Source organism: Eleginops maclovinus, chromosome 21, assembly GCF_036324505.1.
Source record: "Eleginops maclovinus isolate JMC-PN-2008 ecotype Puerto Natales chromosome 21, JC_Emac_rtc_rv5, whole genome shotgun sequence".
Taxonomy (NCBI): domain Eukaryota; kingdom Metazoa; phylum Chordata; class Actinopteri; order Perciformes; family Eleginopidae; genus Eleginops; species Eleginops maclovinus.
Window position 1 is genome coordinate 797,071 of NC_086369.1, and position 22,717 is coordinate 819,787.

At 42.6% G+C, this 22,717-nt stretch overlaps 1 protein-coding gene across 2 annotated transcripts; it reads right to left on the reverse strand.

The window, feature by feature from the left end:
- Positions 1 to 705: 705 nt before the first annotated feature.
- dnajb6b (DnaJ heat shock protein family (Hsp40) member B6b) lies at positions 706 to 19,892 on the reverse strand. Of its 2 annotated transcripts, none has more exons than XM_063912310.1 (10): positions 19,755 to 19,892; positions 14,718 to 14,786; positions 12,740 to 12,849; positions 11,599 to 11,673; positions 11,401 to 11,505; positions 9,338 to 9,475; positions 9,071 to 9,254; positions 8,860 to 8,930; positions 4,233 to 4,397; positions 706 to 1,984 (listed from the first exon to the last, which is right to left on the reverse strand). In XM_063912310.1, the coding sequence occupies exons 2-10, from the start codon at positions 14,780 to 14,782 to the stop codon at positions 1,875 to 1,877; spliced, it is 1,023 nt and encodes a 340-aa protein (XP_063768380.1). In that variant the 5' UTR covers positions 14,783 to 14,786; positions 19,755 to 19,892; the 3' UTR covers positions 706 to 1,874. The 2 variants fall into 2 exon arrangements, with proteins under 2 accessions (XP_063768380.1, XP_063768381.1); XM_063912311.1 differs by lacking the exon at positions 19,755 to 19,892 and adding an exon at positions 15,982 to 16,004.
- Positions 19,893 to 22,717: the final 2,825 nt, after the last annotated feature.

Here is a 22,717-nt window from a genome sequence, read left to right on the forward strand (position 1 = left end):
AGTTGTGTAATGACTTCAGGAGGAAGAGGAGGGCTGTTAAAAATAAGGCGATGGAGGGAGATGGCCACTGCCTTCGACACTGTGTAATTAAACCCTTAGAGACTACTTTGCTGCATGGGAACAAGGGCCAAATGAGCTGCTGGGTCATGTGTATTCGTTCTGCCCATGAATAATGCAAAACACTGCGGGCTCATTCAGAATATTCTGCTACAGCCGGCCCGTTTCACAGGAAAATCCAGGGTGTTCCGTCCCTGCTGCTGTTCAATAACTGTGTGGAGGAAGAGACGGGGGAAGCTCAGGTGGATTTGCAGGAAAACAAGAATGTGAGGCTTCAAATATGGATAACGTCTTCATTGTTCCTGAAGCTGCGGCACGTTTCTCCTAATGGGAATGTTTTGGATCGTTGGGAGTGCGTTTGAACCTGTTGGCCACCGCACAAATCCACTTAAGATGGTCTGTTTTAGTTCAGAACGTTAGCATCTAGCTCCTTCAGATGATGGTCTGTTTTAGTTCAGAACGTTAGCATCTAGCTCCTTCAGATGATGGTCTGTTTTAGTTCAGAACGTTAGCATCTAGCTCCTTCAGATGATGGTCTGTTTTAGTTCAGAACGTTAGCATCTAGCTCCTTCAGATGATGGTGGAGATCTAAACACAGACGGGATGAAAGAGAACATTGGAAACATTTTAGGATTCACACACTTGTTTTTCTTTAAGCATTTATTGGTAGGAGTCCATAGAAAAATGAACATTTCTCCGACATTTCCACTTCAAGGACGAACAACCTGAAATCCTTTACAAAACCACGTCTACAAGGTTGACGTGTTGCTGACTCCCCTCAGAACAAAGACTCCCACAGAGGCAGAATGTAACACAGAGGGAATAAAAGCTGCTTCGGGTGGAGGAGGAGGTGATGCCAGAGCGTCGATTGTCCGTTCCTTTGCTCGATGGAGTGAACAGAACATGTGCAAAATAAACAGCAGTGCTTTTATTGTCACCTTGTGAGTGTTTGCTTGATGGAAAATGGAGTGCGACGGCGAAGGGGCATCTAGATTTGTTCTGTTATAAAACTCACTGCTCTCACTCTGCATCCCTGTCCTTCCTTGTCTCTATTAGTGCTGCAGATATGTACCTAAAAGGGCCCATAAATGCTGTTAGCCACTCAAAAATCCTAGATTGCCACCAATGATGGCTTGGAAATGTCATTTTTTTGTAGAAACAAAATCCAGACGTCAGGAAACACTCTTTCCCAATCAGAAGCTCACAGCTAACTAATCCTGCTAACAGTGAAGACATATGTTGGTAATAGGGAGGTTTAGTGTCCCAAATTCTTTCTAATAAGCCCCAGTTTTAACATTAAAATGACACAAAAAAGCTCTGAAGAAGTTTTAAATAGAATACAAATACACATAAACTGTTTAGATTTAAAGGTGAAATACTGCTTCTATTGGCTGAAAATGATGGCTATCTTGGAAAATGGGTGCAAAAACTGGGCTCTTTGGTGCTTGTCTCCACTTATTTTCCAGCTATCTGCAGCACTATATTGTAGAAAGGGTGCACTAAATATCTTGACCTTCACTCCTCCTCTACAGTATTTCTGCACAAGGCTCCTCCTATAACTCTCACTCTCTGCACCTGAACTCTTTCCAACACATTATTCTGCAAAAATGAGAAAGCTGAATCCAAAGGGCCCGAACACAAAACATACCAAAGGCTTAGCTACTGGGAAAGTGAGGTCTCTGCAGGCTCATGAACACAGGAGTTATCCTCTGCACTGCAGCTGATACACATGACGGGGGGGCGGTGGGTTCGATGATGCAATGCAACGGTGAGCTAATGCCACGTTACGTTGACGGCACTTCAGCCGATGAATCTGCTTAATAAAACGCACCGAGTCCACCGAACCGAGGGAAGTGTCGAGGAGCTCTTTTCTTTTTGGACTCCGCCTCCTTTAGCCACAGTTTCTTCCTCTTGGAGTCCATGTGTCCTGGAGGAGAAGCAGGAGAGGACTCTTTAAAGTAGAGACACTACATACTGATATACACCTGAACATCAGCAGGAGAGGACTCTTTAAAGTAGAGACACTACATTCTGATATACACCTGAACATCAGCAGGAGAGGACTCTTTAAAGTAGAGACACTACATACTGATATACACCTGAACATCAGCAGGAGAGGACTCTTTAAAGTAGAGACACTACATACTGATATACACCTGAACATCAGCAGGAGAGGACTCTTTAAAGTAGAGACGCTACATACTGATATACACCTGAACATCAGCAGGAGAGGACTCTTTAAAGTAGAGACTCTACATACTGATATACACCTGAACATCAGCAGGAGAGGACTCTTTAAAGTAGAGACTCTACATACTGATATACACCTGAACATCAGCAGGAGAGGACTCTTTAAAGTAGAGACACTACATACTGATATACACCTGAACATCAGCAGGAGAGGACTCTTTAAAGTAGAGACACTACATACTGATATACACCTGAACATCAGCAGGAGAGGACTCTTTAAAGTAGAGACACTACATACTGATATACACCTGAACATCAGCAGGAGAGGACTCTTTAAAGTAGAGACACTACATACTGATATACACCTGAACATCAGCAGGAGAGGACTCTTTAAAGTAGAGACTCTACATACTGATATACACCTGAACATCAGCAGGAGAGGACTCTTTAAAGTAGAGACCCTACATACTGATATACACCTGAACATCAGCAGGAGAGGACTCTTTAAAGTAGAGACTCTACATACTGATATACACCTGAACATCAGCAGGAGAGGACTCTTTAAAGTAGAGACTCTACATACTGATATACACCTGAACATCAGCAGGAGAGGACTCTTTAAAGTAGAGACACTACATACTGATATACACCTGAACATCAGCAGGAGAGGACTCTTTAAAGTAGAGACTCTACATACTGATATACACCTGAACATCAGCAGGAGAGGACTCTTTAAAGTAGAGACTCTACATACTGATATACACCTGAACATCAGCAGGAGAGGACTCTTTAAAGTAGAGACCTGTTATCTCAGACGGAGGGTTAGGGTCTTTGTTTGGCTCTCAGCAGGAAGTCGCCCGCCACATTACAGGTCCCCTCCCTCACTAACGAAGCAGCCATTAGGAAGCATTGAGCCGCTGCGTGCTGCAGATAATTGCTCGGCTTTCTGTGCGAGACTTTGTAACCCGGTGAAGGGAAAACAGAGGGCGACCCCTGACCCCCGGTCGTTAGAGCAGCTGAGAACAGAGCCGCCTAATGAACACCTCGCCGCTCCGTGTTTACAGCTGCCAATCAAACACGCCACTCTCCGTCAGCGGGCTTTGTGGCGCCGTCAGACACAAAGCAGACAATTAGCTGCGCTGCTTAAGGCTCTTTAAAGCAGACCCTGTGTGCTGGTGATTAATCAGCCCAGCAGTGGCAGTGTGTGTTTGTGTGTGTGTGTGTGTGTGTGTGTATGTGTGTGTGTGTGTGTATGTGTATGTGTGTGTGTGTGTGTGTGTGTGTGTGTGTGTTTGTGTGTGTGTGTGTGTGTGTGTGTATGTGTATGTGTGTGTGTGTGTGTGTGTGTGTGTGTGTGTGTGTGTGTGTGTGTGTGTATGTGTGTGTGTGTGTGTGTGTGTGTGTGTGTGTGGGGGGGGGGTATGGAAAGCCGTTTGAGTATTTATTCCATATCCTTGATGTCAGACAGACTTCACTAGTAAGCTCTTTGTTAGACACTTGTTAGACATTTGGTCACACTGGCTTGTCTGACTAGTTCCTACATAAGCCTTATGCCAGGTCCCAACCAGTCAGCGTTCTGATTACCTCGTGGCCCTCTGGACCGTACTAGTGACACCTAAAGTCTTACAAGTTAACAAAAGCTCAGTAAACCAGTTAGAAATAAGCAGGAAATGAGCAAACTAGTCAGTTATTTGCTTCCTTTTTTAGAAATATCCAAAAATCCCTCACTAGTTAAGGCAAAGGGTTCATTAGTTAACTAGCTGAAGTCCCTTTACACATTTCTAGTTAACCAGTAAGGTGAAAAGGAGCTTAACAAGTTACCATTTTGGCCTAAGCTGGTTAACTAGTTAGAGAAAGTGTGTAAAGCTAGTTAACTAGTGAAGTCAAAAGACCTTCCTGCTAGTTAACGAGTAATACCGCCGTGTTGTTGTTATTGTTTGTCTGTTTTTGTTGACAGTGCATGCTTTCTGCTCTCAGGGTCGTACCTCTGGTGAGTCCCAGGCTCTGCAGTCCGTGCTCCTCCTCCTCCTCAGACGGGTTCTGGTTCTGGTTGGAGCTCCTCAGGCAGCGCTGGTGGAGGCCGAGGCCAGGGAGCGCGTTCTGTCTGCGGCGACGAAAGTCTTCCTCTACGGGGTCTTCAGCGGGGACGTCTGGGGGGGGGATCCAGAGTACATTAAGTTCAATATCGAGGGTCTGTACTTCCATTTTTTGCAACTGTGTACTTTTGCTCCTTCAGTCACCGGGCAGATTTGGATTAATGATGTGAAATATGATCAACCCTTAAATCAGACCTGAGTACTTCTACTTGTACTCTTTGAAACCAACATGTATTTATATTGGTTCTGTATCTTCAGACTTCAGACATGACAATAAACGGTCTGAAAGGAAATGACCTCGTTGCCTCCGGCTGTTTGAATAAACTCCATATTGAAGTAAGCAACATGAGGGACAACACAAAAGTTAATAGACCCCCCCCAAGACCCCCGACCACATACTTCCCTCATATTTCACCCGCCTGACTTTATTGTGATTAGTCATGTAAATAAAATGAGATTTGGTTATTCTTCTCTCCAGGTAATTTACATTTATATTGAATTAGTGGCAGGCGGGTGGGGGGGGGGGGGGGGTTATGCTGCGAGATTACAGGCAGATCTCATCGCCATTGTGTTGTGTAATTAAGGCGGTGGAGAGGAGGATGAAGGGGGCCAGATGCTTGCCGGGTCTGAACCTGCTCACATGAAATAGCGCTTTAAAATCCCCAGAGCAGGGCGGCCCTAAACGCACCACGTGCATTAGAGAGTGACACGTTCAGGGTTTCTTTACTTGTATCCTGATTACTTTATCTCGTTACTCCTGGATATATAGCTGCACACCTGTGCACCTGAACGCTCAGGCAGATTGCAAAGCCAAAGGATCAGTGCGACACAGACGTTTCTCTCTCTCCAGGCGTTCAGAGGGAGAGTGTTGTGCAGAAAGCAATCGTCTTTGAATATCTTATTACCACAGGACCTCCAATTTGACCCGAGTCAATTCCCTTTGTCGTGAAAGCTGTTTGGAGTGTGTTAAGGTTGGAATAGGCTGCCGTGAGTGCTTTATTTTCCTGCTGCAAAAACAGGTGATTTATGTTGCTTTAGTCCCAGGCTTCAGAGTTTGCACATCAGCTTCTTTTTTTTTAATTGACCCCCTTTGCAAGGAGAGAGCAGCACCCAGAGGACTCAGGACAATTGGTGGCTTTACTCCCAGAGAAACCACTAATCCCAGCCTACATTCATTTGAGCGTCCAATCAGAGGGAGCTGGATTATAGGCCAACGTGTGTGAGACCCCCAGCTCCTGCACTTTGTTACGTGGGTCAACATTTAGGGTTGTTATGTACGGGGGCCGACAGGTGCAAACGAGCTACAACAACCCAAAACATTTCCATTAGGAGAAACAATCATCTTTACCATCATTCATAAAGTGTCCGGCGGCTGCAGCAGTAACACTGGATTCTGCCAACAGTGAAACCATCTTTCATAACAAGAGGAAACTCTGAGACAGGAAACCACAGTGTGTGTCACATTGGATCAGAAGCGGCTGCACGACTTCATTTCCAGCAGACAATTTCATCCACTTTTATAGGAATTAAACGATGGTTAATCATTTTTGATGATTACAATAAAGGAAATGAAGGTTTTACCTTCTGACATTCAAAAGAGAAATCAAGTTTGCGTGAGTTTATCTTCATTTCTTCATTATTTGTAATTCCTCAAACAGAGATGTCATGATCCTTTGGTGGACGAACAGCGATCCCTAGTGGCCAAGAGGGAGTACTACATGTTCTAATCTTTGAGGACTTAATTAACTATTGATGATGATGTCTAGGCTAACACTGCAGGTAATTGTAATGCATTAAATTGACTAGGTGTTGTTGTACTTATATGTAAGACAACAGAACAATGTGACCTTTGAAAAGAATAAACAAGATATTTAGGATCAGAAATGTGTCCTCAGTGTTTTCCTCTGACAACAGGTTGTTTTTATTTTACTACACTACACATTAATTATAGTATTGTTTATCAAATCAGCTGTTTGCCTAACTATGAAAATAAGAAGCTAATAAAAAGCCATTTATAAATTCCATTTTTGGGTATGCCTTCAGGAAAGAACTACTGCTCTTAAACATGTGTGCATTTTCTGGGTTATAAATGATAGTATGTTAAAAACGTATTGCTATCCTGCTATTAATCCCCATTGTTTAGTAAAGTAACAGTCATCTGTCTTTATGTAACTCTAAGGGACTACAATGACCATTTCATGATAACGTAATACCCGTGTCTGTCCACTAGAGGGCGCTTTGCACCACACATACAGTCCTCTCCTGCAACACCTACACAATTGCGCATGCGCTACACTACATAAACATCTGATGCCAACTTCTGCGTGTAGATCCTAAAATCATTATGATGCAGCTTGTTGCTATCTATTAATGTATAATTAACACACACACACTGGACACTACAGAGGGAGGGAGGACGCTGTCTCAGCAGTACAGACTGGCACAAGGGCTGCAAACCTACCTAGCAACAGGACTGCCAATCAGCACTGGTTTATAAATATATAAACTGAGGGATTTTGGATTTATTCCAAATAGTAAAAGTTGTCACACACACACACACACACACACACCAACACACACACACTTAATGATAAAACTTACCCTGCTTTTGTCTCTCTCCTGAGTCCCCCCCCCCTGACTTGTGTCTCAGAAAAATATGCAGCGAGTCTTGTGTAAATAAATCTAGCCCCGAGCACATTCCTGCAGACACACAGACACACACTCCTCTGTACACAGTGACCTCCGAGTCAACCGCATCATACGCACCACTGGATTCAACGGGTAGAAGCACAGATGTATAATCAGCTAAATGGCATTTTGTTAAAAGGAGCTGTATAAAAGGAAGCATAACTTGGAAACACTGAAGTAAAATACCTCAAAGTGTTCATTAAATACAGTTTGAGTAAATCTAATTAGTGACTTCTTGTAATCTAGACTTAGTGTAACATAACACTTAGATAGCACCTTTTATGCAATTAAAGGTCAATTTTGGGGATTTTTTCCGAGCTGGATTTAAGATGAAAGTCTAAAATACTAAATGAATGTCTAGGCGTTATCTTGGCTGAAAGTCTTCAGGGCGTTTCCTGCCCTATCTGCAGTCCATAGAAACACCCCGATAGGAGGAGCAGAGAAATGAAGGGCGAAGGAGTTCCATTCTCACCTGGTCCATTAAAGTAAAAGCACACCTACCACAGAAACACCTGAGGGTTTCAAGGTGCGTCTCGGCTGAAAACAACATTTACACCATGGATTATTTTAGTGAGTGCACACACACACACACACACACACACACACACACACACACACACACACACACACACACAGTAGAGTTAGAGCCCTGAGTCACTGAACACGTATTAGTGGGTTAAAGTAATGCACACACCGTGAGGAGAGAGGAGAGAGCAGCCACTGTGGTTTCCTTTATTGAGGTTGTGTTGTGAAGCGCGCGCACACACACACACACACACACACACACACACACACACACACACACACACACACACACACACACACACACACACACACACACACACACACACACACACACACACACACAGGGCCATGAGTGGAGATAATAAATTGGGATTTGAACAAAAGCAGTTTGTTTTTGGTTCTCAGATTTCAGACTTCTTTTATCAGAATTTCAATTTGGAAAATTCTGAGATCTGAGGGGAAAAACCTGAACAGTTTTTCCAGAACATTTAGTTTTTTAATCCCAGAATTCTTCAAATGTCTTATTTACCCTCAGAATTCGGACTCAGAATTCATCACTTTTGCTCAGATGTCAATTTTTTTCTTCCGGTGACCCCAACCCTGTTCTGTACACACCTCAGGAAGGGAGAAGCCACTCAAGCCAATAAAAACATCACAAAGACACCGGGTGACTGCAGAAGATTTCCACGAACCTGAAGTTTATTGACCAAATGTGAACTTTTGGTTTTGTGTTTTCTTACAAAGAATGAAAATCTTCCTGTGTGTCCGGAAACAAAGTGAAACTACAAAGCAGCCTCCTGGAATCATGCAAAACACTCTGTGGGTTTCAAATACACAAACACATGTAGGAACAACGCACACGCTATTAATGTATTAATAATCTACGTCATTCATTTTACACACGCGTGAACAGCTTAGCATGTGGCGTTAAAGACATTAGGGCGAAGCGTTCGTTAAATTGGTCTAGAAGTACAGCGTGTTGTTTTCCAGCAACAGAAGGAAAACAACATCCACCCAAAGGAAAAATATAGAGCGCTTTCTAAGAGCTTTGTGCTTACGGCAGAAATAACAAGTACAATTCAATGATTGTAGTAAACATAAATCCACATGGTCCCCCGTCAGAATGGAATAAATACAAAGATACAAACACGTCCGTCGCCTCCTTTAAAGATAAACTAAAATTGTTCTTCTGGAATAAAAAGCAGGAGAGGAGAGACCAAAACAGAGTCACTGGGAGAGTTTCTCCTCCAGGAGTTGGTCACATTTTTCTACTTGTTATCCAGTCTTAGGAGCTGCTCCTTACCATTTACTGTGAGGGACTTTAACTGACCGTCCTCCTCCACCTCCACCCGCTCCTGGCCGTTCTCCACAATCCTGGAACACACAACAACAGAAGAGGAAGAAAAAAAAAGATGACATGAGTGAGTGGTGCAGGAATGAGTCCTGGAGCTGGGAATGGGTTAGCACTTCAGAAAAGGAACCGGGCCTGAAGTAAAATCACAATATTTCCGTACCGCTTCGTAGTAATTTTCCTGCCGTTGATGAACTTGGTGGAGGTCGACACAGATTTGAAGTTACCCATTCCTCCTCCTCCTCCTCCTCCTCCTCCTCCTCCTATTCCTCCTATACCACTGCCTCCAAAAGATGAAGAAGAGAAGGAGGCGAATCCTCCGCCCATGTTTCCAAATGAGCCAAAACCTGCACATAATCAGAAGTCGATTAAAGCAGAAAAGCACGTCAAATCCAGAACCAGGCGGAGGTATTTGGTTGTGTGAACGCACCTGAATCGAACCCTGAGATGCCCGGCCCAAAAGCTGGAAAGCTCCCAAAGCCGAAGAGCGACCCCCCCGTCCTGCCCCGGCTCTGCCCTCTGTGGCGACTGCGACTCTCTCCGAAGTGGTCGTCGAAGGGGTCGTCACCTGGATAGGGATAACAGAGTTTCTAAAGAGGCCCTTTAATGCTTTCTGGGGTGTTCCCTCCCCTAGGGGTTTCAGTGCATGTAAACGGTCTGCATCCTAACCCTAATCTGTCCTGATGAAACCCAGTGGACCTGCTGCTAATTGCACGCCGCAGATCTGGATCACTGGCACCACTTCCTGCAAAAACACTCCTCCTTCAACCTTGAAAGTTCCAGAAAGCTCAGCCTGTTCCCTCAGAGAGAAAGCCTGAAATAAAACCACTGCTGTCCCTGCATTCCTGTCCGTTTCCCTGCAGGGCAGACAGTCAGGGAGGAAGTCCTCTGAGAGACAGGCTCAGGTGTAATGCTTGTGTAAATGACGGGTGTCAACAGAGAGAGGTTTCTGTGAGAAACGTGGAGGCTCTGACAGAATCTCAAAAGACCTGTTGGACACAGAGACTGAAGATTAGATCAGTGAGGAATGTGCCACACCTGACCCTACACAGGGTGTGAAGGCATACTACAGCTGCCTGCAGGTTTCCAATATTCCTTTATTGTATTCTCATTTCATTCAGCAGGGTATTTGACCCTCACGTTACTGATTCATTAACTGGTTTATTCTTATGTTATTAATGACTGTTTGTGTAAGAGAGCTATAGGAATAGGAGCTTCCTCGATATCTATTCATTATTAAGCAGTGTGTATAACCCTTCTCGTCCACTCCCTGGTTTCTGAATGAGCGAGTGCTGTTCTTGGCAGATAAACCCCCCCCCCCCTGAGTGTGTGAGTGACAGATCCACGACACCAGCTGCTGCTCACTGAGACTGGAGGGGAATTCAAAAACACATCTGAACTTTCTCTTTTCCGCGGCGGCCGTCCTAAGAAAGGTCAAAGCAAAACGCTTCTTTATTTAGATCCGATCCGAGGAAAAGCCCCTAAAAATAGAGCTGGAATAAACCCAGACGGGTCCTGTGTCGTGCACATCAAGCGTCATAAAAAGGATGTCCCCCGGTCGAAACAGATCCTGAACTCGGGGCGCAGACAGCCTCGTCATTGGGCTAAAGCAGGCCTTGTTTACTGAAGAAAGTAAACAGCAACAGCTGATCTTCATTGGTATCCATGGTAACAAAGACATGACAACAACCTGATTTAAAAGACCTCCGATTCAACTCCAGTTTCTAAGCACACACACACGCACGCGCACACACACACACACACACACACACACACACACACACACACACACACACACACACACACACACACACACACACACACACACACACACACACACACACACACACACACACACACACACAGCGTTATTACATCTGCTTTTGTTTTAATACGGAAGCTATTTTTGAAAGCATTCCAGTTGAGTGATGTAGACGTTCAAATCCATCCTCCGCCTGCGTCTGAACTCCATATTTAGAGCTACTGCACATGCCTCCAATCAGCTGTACAGCCAAGGCAACACACGAACACACACACGAACACACACACGATCACCCCCCCCCCCAGGTTACTGTAGATAAGGGTTGGAATTATTCTTAAAATAAACTGAAACTGTAAGAACAAAGTTCAGAATTCTGAAACAAAGTCCCAAAATGTGTGAAAAAAGTCAGAATTTTGGGAACAATTTCTGATTTCGTAGCCCTGTCCATGGTCAGGCTGTCTTGGTAGTGAGAAGCCATTATCTTTCTCAGTATACTCCAACAGATCGACAGTATTAGACTTCTGCTCTTTAAAGAGGACATACATCAGTGTGCAAGGTATCTGAATCCATAACAATATTCCATTATGGTTCATATTTTCTTCCAAACTGTAGTGGATAAGAAGTATATACTCTGCTGTGTATATTTCTGACTCTCTCTCAGGACTCTTCCTGCTCTTAAAGAAACATGAAGTTCCATCAGCGCCTCGCCACGATTCAAAATAAGGCCTCACCAAAGAAGTCTGCAAACGGATCTCTGCCGCCGAAGAATTCCCTGAAAACGTCGTCAGGATTACGGAATGTGAAGCCGCTGCCGCCAAAGTGATTATAGTGACCCCCTGCAGGAAGATAACACACAATAAACCACATTTTAATATTAGGGTTTACTGAAGAACTGTGTGAACGGGTTGTCGTTCTGAAAGTGTCTTCACCTCCTCCTCGTTCTCCTCTTCCTCCTCCTGAGAGGCCTTCTTTGCCGTATCTGTCGTAAGTGTTCTTCTTGTCTTCTGTTGAGGATGAAACACAAAGACAAATGAAAAGAAAGAAAACTCTTCCAGCTTTTCTGGTTATTTGCTCAGGTTGCTATCTAGATGTTCAGGTTTGAGGCCATGTGTGATGTTTTTTTGGAGGGATCTGTGATTAAAGCCAGAAATCTGAGAAGAAAACGTCAGGATTTTTTAGAAAAAGGTCAACGAAGAATTGAGGAAAAAAGTCACGATTTTAAGATAAAAAAATGGAGTTCTGACAAAAAGTCAAAACTCTGAGTAGACTAAATCAAAGCCATTAAAGGCGTCAGTGTCTGAAGACGAGCTGATAACAGTTCATCAGACGTCAGAGAGAAAGTCAAACTAAACCCACCTCTCATTAAACCCAAACAACAAAGCCTGCCTCTGTCACCGGCGTGTGTTTTATAACTGCAATCATCATTTCAATAAACCCACAGCTTTCTGTTCCATCTCAAACCTGCTTTAGAGTTCCTGACGCTCACATATTTAATCTTGAAATGACATCCAGTTCTGAGAATCCTTCATTTAAATTATAACTTGGGATTTAAGACAGTATGTTCTAAACACAATGCATCCCATAATGTTCATTCAGAAGTAAAAAGATACCTATACAAAGAATTGATCAATAACATTAATGAATAAATACATGAATTATTTAGGTTTGATTTCCACTTCAGATTCTTAGCATTAGCTGTAAATGTTGAATCATTGATTTGAACAACACTTTCTGGATGCTTACGTGGGTCAGCAGTGCAGTTTCTTGAAGAAATGGGGATTCATTTACCTAAAATGTACTTTAATTGGCTTTTAAGCAACAGGCACTAAAGGATTGAAATGCAGGTAGGACTAAATGCTGTTGGCATTCTGTCTTCTTTCAAAGCATTTCAACCTGAAGAAGATCTGTCTACACCCGTGAACTGTCTGAAGGACTTAGAATAAGAACTGTAAAAGGGAAGAGGTGTCCCGTGTGTCCTCTGTTGTCTTCCAGCCCCTCAAGATTAGGCAGAACATTGAAAAAACCCAAAAGCTTGAGCAACATATTCTGCTCCTCTCCAGAGAGCCTCACCATCGGAGAGAACTTCATACGCCTCGGAAATCTCTTTGAACCTTTTCTCCGCTTCGTCCTTGTTGTCGGGGTTCTTGTCTGGATGCCACTTCAACGCCAATTTTCTGTAACTGAGACCAAAAAACATTCAGATATAGAAAAATATAATGAGTGTGTGTGTGTGTGTGTGTGTGTGTGTGTGTGTGTGTGTGTGTGTGTGTGTGTGTGTGTGTGTGTGTGTCATGTAGATCAGATTAAATTCAAGTACTAGTTTGGAAAATGATTAGACATCCTGTCTTTACAAACACAGTCTTATTTTAGGATGGCAACCATTCACACACACACACACACACACACACACACACACACACACACACACACACACACACACACACACACACACACACACACACACACACACACACACACACACACACACACACACACACACACACACACACACACACACACACACACACACACACACACACACACACACACACACAGTCCTTTCCCTCATCCAAGCAGAAATAACAAAGACAGCCTGAACTTGCTTACACTGCATCAGCTGTGTTTGCCTCTAAGCAACACACACACACACACACACACACACACACACACACACACACACACACACACACACACACACACACACACACACACACACACACACACACACACACACACACACACACACACACACACACACACACACACACACACACACACACACACAGCAGTGAATGCTCTTTGTGGAGCTCCTCTTTGTTGTTACCTGTGACGTCATGGGGCCGTCTAAAGCCCGGTCAAAGGTCAGACTGGGGTCAAACAATGGTGTCTTTGTGGTCTGTATGAGCAGCAGAAGCATTCCTCTTTCTCAGGACAGTATTACACGTCCTCTCTTTAAAGGGGCCCTGTTCTGCAGACCGTTTACGTGCACTAAAAACTATACAACACACAGGAGAGGGAACCGCACAGACAGCTGATAGAACCTCTATTTATAATCCATCCACTGAAGTCAAAAGGAAACCTCAAAGGATGACAGATGTGGTCCTCTGAGGCGAAATGAAAAGCACATTTCTTAGCAATGCATCCAATAGTTCTATGGATATGTTCAGTGGACGGACTGTCCCTGGAAACACGATGCTGGTGCTGCACATAATTCAATCAGAGAAGAGCGCGTCGGGGTCAGAGGCTCGAGATAAGACTTATTGATTGGTTCAGTCCAGATAACATTGACAGCCAGCAATCGAGGGCACAGAGATAACCGGCGCTCAGGGTCTGCTTCCTTTCGTGGCAGGCTGGATCCACTGGTTAAAAGACAAGGTGTCCACTGTGACACACACAGACAACAGACGACTCCTGAAGAGGGAGGGAGTCGTCACACAGCATGGAGATGATAATACCTGGAACTAATCAGTCGGCTACAACCCCTCAACAGTCTGACAGAGAGTTTCTGCTCTTTAAAGACAGGTAACCAAACCAGGAAACTGAAGAGAAACAGAAAGAGGACTCAATGAAAGCCACAAGCCCACCACGGTTTGGTCAACGGTAGAAATAGGACAGTTTCCTCAAACAAAAATGACACTAGTGCCTCTTTCTGCTTCAAAGTTCAGTTTTGAGTGAGTAATTGGAGAGGCCTTATTCTGCTTTTCCCTTTCCTGCACTGTGTTCTATAGCTTTCTGTGCATGTAAAGGGTCTGCAGAGGCTAAAATCCCCTCGGCTCTGGACCTGAACATGAGCAGAATATGTCCTGAAACCCACACCTGTGAGTGAATGTGGTCATCTGTTCAGACTGCAGCGGTGGGTGCGTAGAGAGGAAGGTATTTCAAAGCGAGGTTACAGGAAGAAGAGTGGAAACTTTCTGCACTGCAGTCTCTCTGCTCTGCCTCTCCTCCTGTCAGTTTATCCAGCTCCAGGGGGATATAATTAACCTATTACACCCCTCTGAGTGGGTGACATTCAACCACAACACTGGGGGGGACAAGAGACACTTACGCTTTTTTGATGTCGTCTTGCGATGCATTTTTCTGGACTCCTAACGTCTGGTAGTACTCCAGCATGGTTCTGTGTGAGGAGATAAAGAGGCGTTCTGTTAGGACACGTTGGACCAGATAAAGCCCCACAAACTGTCGCTGAGCGTGGCCGTGTGAGACCAAGAGATACCTCCTCTCCAGGCCCGGGGGGTGCATTAGTGTAAAGGGTTGCAATGTAATCAACTGCACTAAAATAGAGATGCAGGGGGGGGGGGGGGGGGGGGGCTAAGCTAATAGCAGCAAAATTACATAATAAGCAGGTGATCATCCCTCAGCTCGAGGCGCTTACAAGGAAAATGTGTTTGGAAATTTGGATATAGTAATGAAAGACCCTGGAGTTCTTTTTTCATGAGCTAATGTCAAAGTTATGGAGCTTAGCCTCTCAAAAACAAGACGGAACAGGTCCGATGAAAAAGGATCAGAAGATGGGATTTTTATCAATACTGCATGAACACATCGTGCACTTTTTACCAAGTTAGCTATAGTGCCACAGAGACCTGATCCAGAGGGACAGAGAGAGAAGTATTCATGGGGTATGGTGTCACACACTCCTGCAGAAGACACAACCTTTCTCATATTGTTTTTCTTTCTTTAATAAGAGGACCCCCAGCGCCATACTTTCTGCAGTGGGTGGGATTTAAAAGCACAGCATGTCACAAGATTTCTTTCAACGCCTTCACAAGCAGATCAGCCTCTGGGTTTCACATTCAGGAACTCAACAGAGGATCTGTTTCTCCTCCTGGGTTAAAGTGACATAGTTTAACTGTTCATATCTGTGTGCAAGATCTTATTAAACAGGACCGAAAAGGGGAAATTGTGGTTTCTTGTAGGTTATGCTGACCTCAGAGGGCACGTTTTTAATAATAGATAATACTATTATTGCACGTAAAACAATGGTTGGAACATAATCATCAAATCTGCACTTCTCTAAAAGATATGAGAGGATATAAACACACCCTCTCTCTGTATGGACGAAAAACATCTGGCACAAAATGACAACCAAACGCTGGTGAATCACACCCAAAGTTGCCCCAATTTCTAGGTCACTTTCCGCACCTCAACGCTAACAAAAAACCCAGGAATTAGACCTATATTTATCTTTCTAGGACCAGCAGGAACATAAAGGAGCAGCAACACGAAAACTAAGAGCAAATGCCAAGAAAACCCACCATTAATCACCAGCTAGCGAGACAAAAATGATAAACAAACCAGTGAGATCTACTTACACAGGGAGTCCACTGTGTCCTGTTTGTTTGCTATTAATACCCTGTGGCCTTTGCAGTTAGATTGTGTGTGTGTGTGTGTGTGTGTGTGTGGGGGGGGGGGGGGGGGGGGGGGTTGGCATAAGGCAGTGCCAGTGAGAGCCTCCTGGTTAAAACATTGGCACTAAACGCCCTCTTCGGAGGCTTGAGTGTCACAGTAACTCCAAATCTCTGCCTCTTTTCCGTTGAATTCCCCTTTAGCTGATCCCTTTCTTATCAGTAAGAAGGTCCTCTTTTCTGCTACTCCAAATATAGACCATAATCTAAATGCATAAAAGACCCAGAAAAGGATGGAAGTTCTTGCAGTGAGCTGGGGCAAGAGGTGTCATTCTGAGTCTGTAATCATCAGAGGCACACAGCACACAGGAAGCAGATGTAACCCACAGTTTCCTCTGGGTTTTGTCTAAAAGTGAAAACCAGTGTTCATGTTTCTCACTGACCCACTCACCTGCCACCAGTCCCCTGCAGCAGCTGAGAGTTAATGGTAACTGCTAGAACTAGTCTGTGATAGAAACCCATCCCGCTACGTTATGGTCGTGCCCCTTTTTGACGTTAGCCTCTTTAGCATCGCTAGCTTTGCTGAAGAGTTTCCCACTGAAGAGTCCCTATGTTTACATTCTCTGTGGAGGCCTGAAGCCACACATATGTTCTTTTACAGACATCTTTTCTCACAAACATCACGTGCACATGTAAGCGATGTGGTGGCTTAACGCAGTTAACCCAGATCTGATAGATTTGAGCTCCTGCAGCGTAAATAAACTGTGCCTCAGTGTGAGCAACAGATGTGGGTCAGTCAGTCCCATCATGCTTCAGTGAACCAGAGGTGGTGCTAATAAAAGGCAAACCATTATTCAGTTTTAAATCCTCCAGAAACGAGCTCTAGTGGGAGTCAAGGGGGTAATATAGTTTACAAAGACATAGTGCTTCTGGATTATGGCACCATGGAAGGGAAACAGACTGAAAAGCATTCTGTTTAACTTTATTTTCACAATACTTTTATTAAACTGAACGAGTTAAAAGATCTTCATAACATATAGGGAGTTTCCCCATCGAAGTATATTTATAAAGAGGGATTACGGTGGTAAATCGAGGATAAAACCTGTCTCTTTACCACTGCTTTTCCAGAGGTCATTTTACTATAGTACTTATAAATAACACTGCTTTTTTAAACTAGCTTCAATGTCTCGGATGAATTGCCTCATTTTTTTGTGTGTAAATGCTTATGTAAGGCCCTTTGAATTTCCTTTGTGTGTGAAAGGTGCCATAACAGCGAGGACCGTTTGCTGTTAACCCTGTAATTTAACAGCTGGTTGAAATAAAAGCTCAAAACATCTCACGGATTTCAAAGTAAAAAGGTCAGAGGAATCACGGAAAGGACAGTGAAAATGAAACAGGGCAGATTCGTCCCGCTTTTCCAGTGTCTGCTTTAGTGGTTTCGGTTCATTTAATTCTGAGTTTTAAAGAAGACCAGATGGTGTCTTTTTATTATCACACCCCCGCAGCCCACGACCCAGCTTTTTAATGTGGCTTTTAATTGAATTGAATTTATTAAAATTGTATTATTTTTCTTATTTTATTTGAATGTATTTTTATTCAGCCCTGTTTGGACAGACTTCTGTTAGTTTAACACTATTCTTTATGCTAAATATTATTATGAATACACCACTAGAGGAGAATACCAGCAGTGGCTCAGTCAGTAGGGGCTTGGACTCGGAATCGTAGGGGCGCCGGTTCAAGTCCCCGAACAGACCTGAAATATAGAAAGTGGACTGCTACTTGGAGAGGTCCCAGTTCACCTTCTGGGCTCTGCTGTGGTGCCCTTGAGCAAGGCACCGGACACCTCCAATCCCCCCTCCCCATTGCTCCCCGGGCGCTGCACAATAGCTGCCCACTGCTCCTAGTACTAGGATGGGTTAAATGCAGAGGACACATTTCACTGTGTGTGCTCTGCTGTGTGACTAATAAAGAGGGTCTCATCCTCCCATTCTACTTCAATTGTGAGGTTTTATTTTGCAGAGCACCAGCACGCTATCTAAATTGGTTAATTAATTTTGAATGTGGTTCTATTGTAGGGTGCTTGTGGTTATATTAATTAGGAGATAATAAACAGATGCATAATGATAATTAATTTCTGACTAGTCCCAGTCTGAATCAATGTAATAGGATATAGATTAGTACTGGAGGCCAATAAAGTGACTGGAATTTCCCCAACATGACCATTTATAATCTCTGAAGTCTTACTTTACTTTATATGCAAGCAACAGCGTGTCATTATCTGTAGGACATCAGGAAATTGGCTCATAAAAAGGTAAAGCTGTGTTTTAAGAGATTACCATCTGCCCGGCAACAGACAAAGCAGCTCCAGTTTAACTCTTGGTTTTAATTAGATCTCTTGTCCTGCCCAATCTTTTCCTACAGAGCTTTGATTTTTGCAAGCCCAGCCTCAATATATCTGAGATTTAACAAGCTTTCAACAAAAGCCAGTAGGTCTCTCAATGTTTAAAAACCTCTCCAAAATCACTACAAATCTGACGTTAACAAGACAAGAGGAACGGAAACCAAAGCCTAACACAGCTGACCCAACCAAGGCACAGGAGGCAGTTAACACACTAACAAGGTGTGCACATTGATTTATAGCCATATCCAAACTGGGATTTTATACAGGGAACCATTTATAAATGTGAACAAAAATGTTTAAATGGATGTGATTCATTTATAAGATGTGGGTCATTTATACACCAGGAAATTAAGACTGTGTTTTTGAGTTGACAGTGGACGACGCCATGTTTGTTTATTTGTGTTGTCTTGACCTGCTTCTGGAAACCATAAGTGTAAACTAGCCTACAGTGAGGAAGATGCAAACAGAAACTGCACTTTCTAGAAGCTTCCATCCACAAAGTGTGGGAAACACCACAGACAGACTCAAGGTTTTGACAGTTAGTATGAGGACATTAATAATTATAACAGCCAGAAAAGTTACATCACAAGAGAAAACATCTCCAACAATACTTGAATATTGCTCTGGTAGTCTCGTACTCATGTTGGCTAGGGAGAGGAAACATAAAACTATCTTTAGATCTTATATTTTCCATTTTATGGTTGACATATGTTCCTTAAATTACCATAAAACCAACAGCTAAGGAAGGGGTTCCTAAAGCTAGCATTAGAGCTAACTGTTGCTACGTTACCACATTTTAGGTTATGAAAGCTAGCTAAAGCGACAAAATATAAGCACTAAAATATTATTTTAAACTCGTAATTTTGTTTTTTGTTCATCTTTTTTTGATTGTATGCATTCTGAGGCTTTAGGACTGGATGTAAATGATTGGCTTTTCTCAAAAATGGTTGATTTACCGAATTGTTAAGCCGTTAAATTAATGAAACATTAAATGCAAACGATGTTTTTTCTGGGAAGCCATGTAGCTTGTGGATGCCGTTTTAAAAATAATAAGTAAATCAACGTTGGCGGGGATTTAAATCTGGTCTGTCAGCAAAATAAAAATCTACATATTTGTTAAAAATATATATACATTTTAATTAATAAAAACCGATTATAGCCGATGTTAGCCGAAGATAGCCGATGATTTCCGAGGACGTCAGGTTGCGACACACAGCATCCCCAAAAGTAATCGAGCGTAACACGGTAAACAAACACCTCCCACGGTGTTTTAATGAATTACATCTCTAATGACATGTACTCACACACACACCGTGAAGTTTGGATAAGAAATGCTCACCTGTTTTAGAGAAATGTCCGCTCAAAGCGCCTCTCTCTCGACCCTTTCTCCCTCTGTCTCTTCGCCTGAGTGAGAATCTGTTCCCGCTGGTGGCCGCTGGTGGGGTTGCCAGATCTCGCGAGAGAAACAGCCAGATCTGGTGGGAGAGTTCAACCAACCAGGTGTGAGGAAGCGGGAACCAAGTCAGAAATAATGAATAAATTAGTAGTTATTTAATTTTTTAGAGAAGTTGAATAAACACTTACTTTATGATTCTCTTATCTATCATTTTTTTCTGTTGTCTTTTATTTGTTTCGTGATTTTCTTTTACTTATTCATTTTCTTTTCTTTTATTTCGTTTTTCTGAATTTTTCTGAATTGTTTATTATTTTCCTCATTCACTTTACTTTTGTTTTTATACCTCATTTTTTTTTGTAATATTAATATCATAATTAATCCATTTCAACATTGTGAACAAAACCAATTGACCAACATAATTAATCAAACAAATATCGAGCTTTTATTATTTATTTTATTGTTATATGGTGAAAGTTTTGGCTCACACTGTGCACCTGTGTTATTTTGTAACCTTCTTAGACTAAAAATATAAGAAAAATAAGACATGAAATCCCAAACATACAACTAGAGTTTAAATGCAAGCCTAAACTCACGAATAACAATAATTTATAATCGATTGTACAGCAAACAATCCCATTGCTGCGTTAAAAAAGCGGACCTGGCAACCCGATGCCAACCAGCTCATTAAAATAACCATGCTGCGTTCACGTGCAGTCGGAGTGACCACTTGGGTGGGTAGAGAGGAGACCCTTCAAACCAATGTGTTATTTATCATTTTTACTGACAAACTGACACTAAAACGAACATGTTAAAGGTTAATTGGTTTTGCTGGGACCATAACTAGCACTATGGCGTCACCAGTGAAGACAGAGCTTCCAGAATGTTCCAGAACTTTAATGATGCATTCAGAGTATTTAAGAATAATCTGGTTTTTAGTGCTCTGGTTTTAAACCCCCCTACAATAACTGGTGAGAGAATTTGGGGAGAACCAGATTACATGATAAATGACCTGTATTCCCTTGCCGTTACATAAGTATAGACGTAGTAAAGCAAGTCCGACTTTTCGTTAATCTGTCTAAATTGATTTTTCTATTTTATTTCATTTGATTGGCTTTTACTGTTCTTCCTGAGTTTGTATTCCATTACAGTTACAAAATTATAGATATAGATATATAGAACAATGGGGATTACTAGCACTATTTCAATAAAGATCATATACTGGAATACATTTCTAAAGAAAGAATAGTATTTTCTGCACACGTGATAATGGATATCAAACAAAAAAAGGAATATCTGCTCATAACATTTCAGTAATATGTATTCTAGAATTGCAGACAAGGATCCATCTGGTTATTAAAATGTAAGATATTACTTGCAGGTGTGTGAACTACTGACTGAAAGCAATTGGTTGTCAGAGTCAATTCCAGCATGAAAGGGGCTTTTCTGAAACCAATCGAGCTTTTCACGAAGTGCCCTTGAACGCACCATGCCTGTGAGCGTTTCACTGAGCTGCTCACAAATCCATGTTAAAACTCAGAAGTACAAAAAGCTGACTTGATTTATGTTTATAATTATATAGTGTGCATTAACTGAGACATAGGGCCTTTGGTATTCTTTAAAACATAGTTTATTTATTGGAGTTTCTGTCTGTTTAGGAAACCAGATGAATGTCTTTCTGCGCCACCTGTCGTGCAGCGTGGGAAACAGGTGACCTATGACTGTTTTAATTACCATCCTGGCATACATTAGGAATAGCTAGGGATTATCCATTTTGAAAAGATGAGTCATGAGCATGTCTTTTAGTGATTGTGTGACTGTAAAGGGCCCAGGTATTACTAATATTAACCATCTAAAGCTCCATGGCCCTAATGCTGTATTCTTTTTATTTTACTGGGACACTCAAATAAAGGAGAACCACCATTAATGCACCATCAAAACCATAACAACCCAGTTCACAGGCTGCCCTTTGCAGAGGATGCACTTTTAAATGCCCACTTTTCTGAGCACGTTTGGCTGCTGATCTTAAGTGCTATACAATACATTTTATTCTTGTATTAATATAACTTTTAACAGTGTCCAAACATTAGAGGTTTAACCAGGCAGAAACATATGTGTCCAAATGAATGCATGGCAGGAATGTGCTCCCATGTTTTCAGCTCAAAAGGCAGGGAAGGACACAGAGGATCAGGGCAAAAAGATAAAGTATGCATGCTGAACTCATCATAACCCAGAGGAGCAGAACGAGGCAGGGCAGGTTATTGCAGTTTTGAACCGAATCGAGGCTGAAATTACAGACTGGCATTGATTTTAAATTGAAAATGAAGGTCGTTGGTGCCGTTAAAGCCGTTCCGAGGCTCTTGCCAGCAAAGGATACCCAATGAAAATGACAGATGGCTATTAATTATCCCGGACATTATGGCCAGTCAGTATCTAATTAGACTCATTGAGCGGGAGGAATCACAGCACTAGATATCAGGTCATTTTTTATCATGCAGTCGATAGCTTTCTCTAAACCACGCAGACTTTTATACGCTTTTCTTTGATTGCTATGACTGCAGGATGAGGACAGGCAGATGTGTGTTACCCAGGAATAAGGTTGGCCCACTCCCTGTTCATGTCTGGACAGGCAGAGTGCACTCAAAGCACAGCACTGTTACACAAACTGCTGCAACGTGCTGCTGTACACCAAAATAATGCACCTACAATCAGTCTGAAATCTTGAAGAGGATATTCTGCTCATTTTCAGGTTGATATTTGTATTCTTTGCCTCTAACGGGACGAAAAGTCACATTTGTGTTACTTTGCAGCCTGCATACTGAATCAATACCTCATATTTTATAGGTTTCCAGGGGTCCCCAGTGATAAGCTGCAGTTCAGCAATTATTAAAAGAAGAATAAGAGACAGA

What these genes read in the sequence shown, in the direction of transcription:
- dnajb6b (XM_063912310.1), bottom strand. Translation starts at nt 14,782, where the DNA reads ATGCTGGAGTACTACCAGACGTTAGGAGTCCAGAAAAATGCATCGCAA. An exon ending in AGGAAAATTACTACGAAGCG is followed by an intron (nt 8,931 to 9,070) that starts GTACGGAAATAT and finishes TGTGTGTTCCAG; the next exon opens with GATTGTGGAGAACGGCCAGG. An exon ending in AAAGTCCCTCACAGTAAATG is followed by an intron (nt 4,398 to 8,859) that starts GTAAGGAGCAGC and finishes TCCCCCCCCCAG; the next exon opens with ACGTCCCCGCTGAAGACCCC.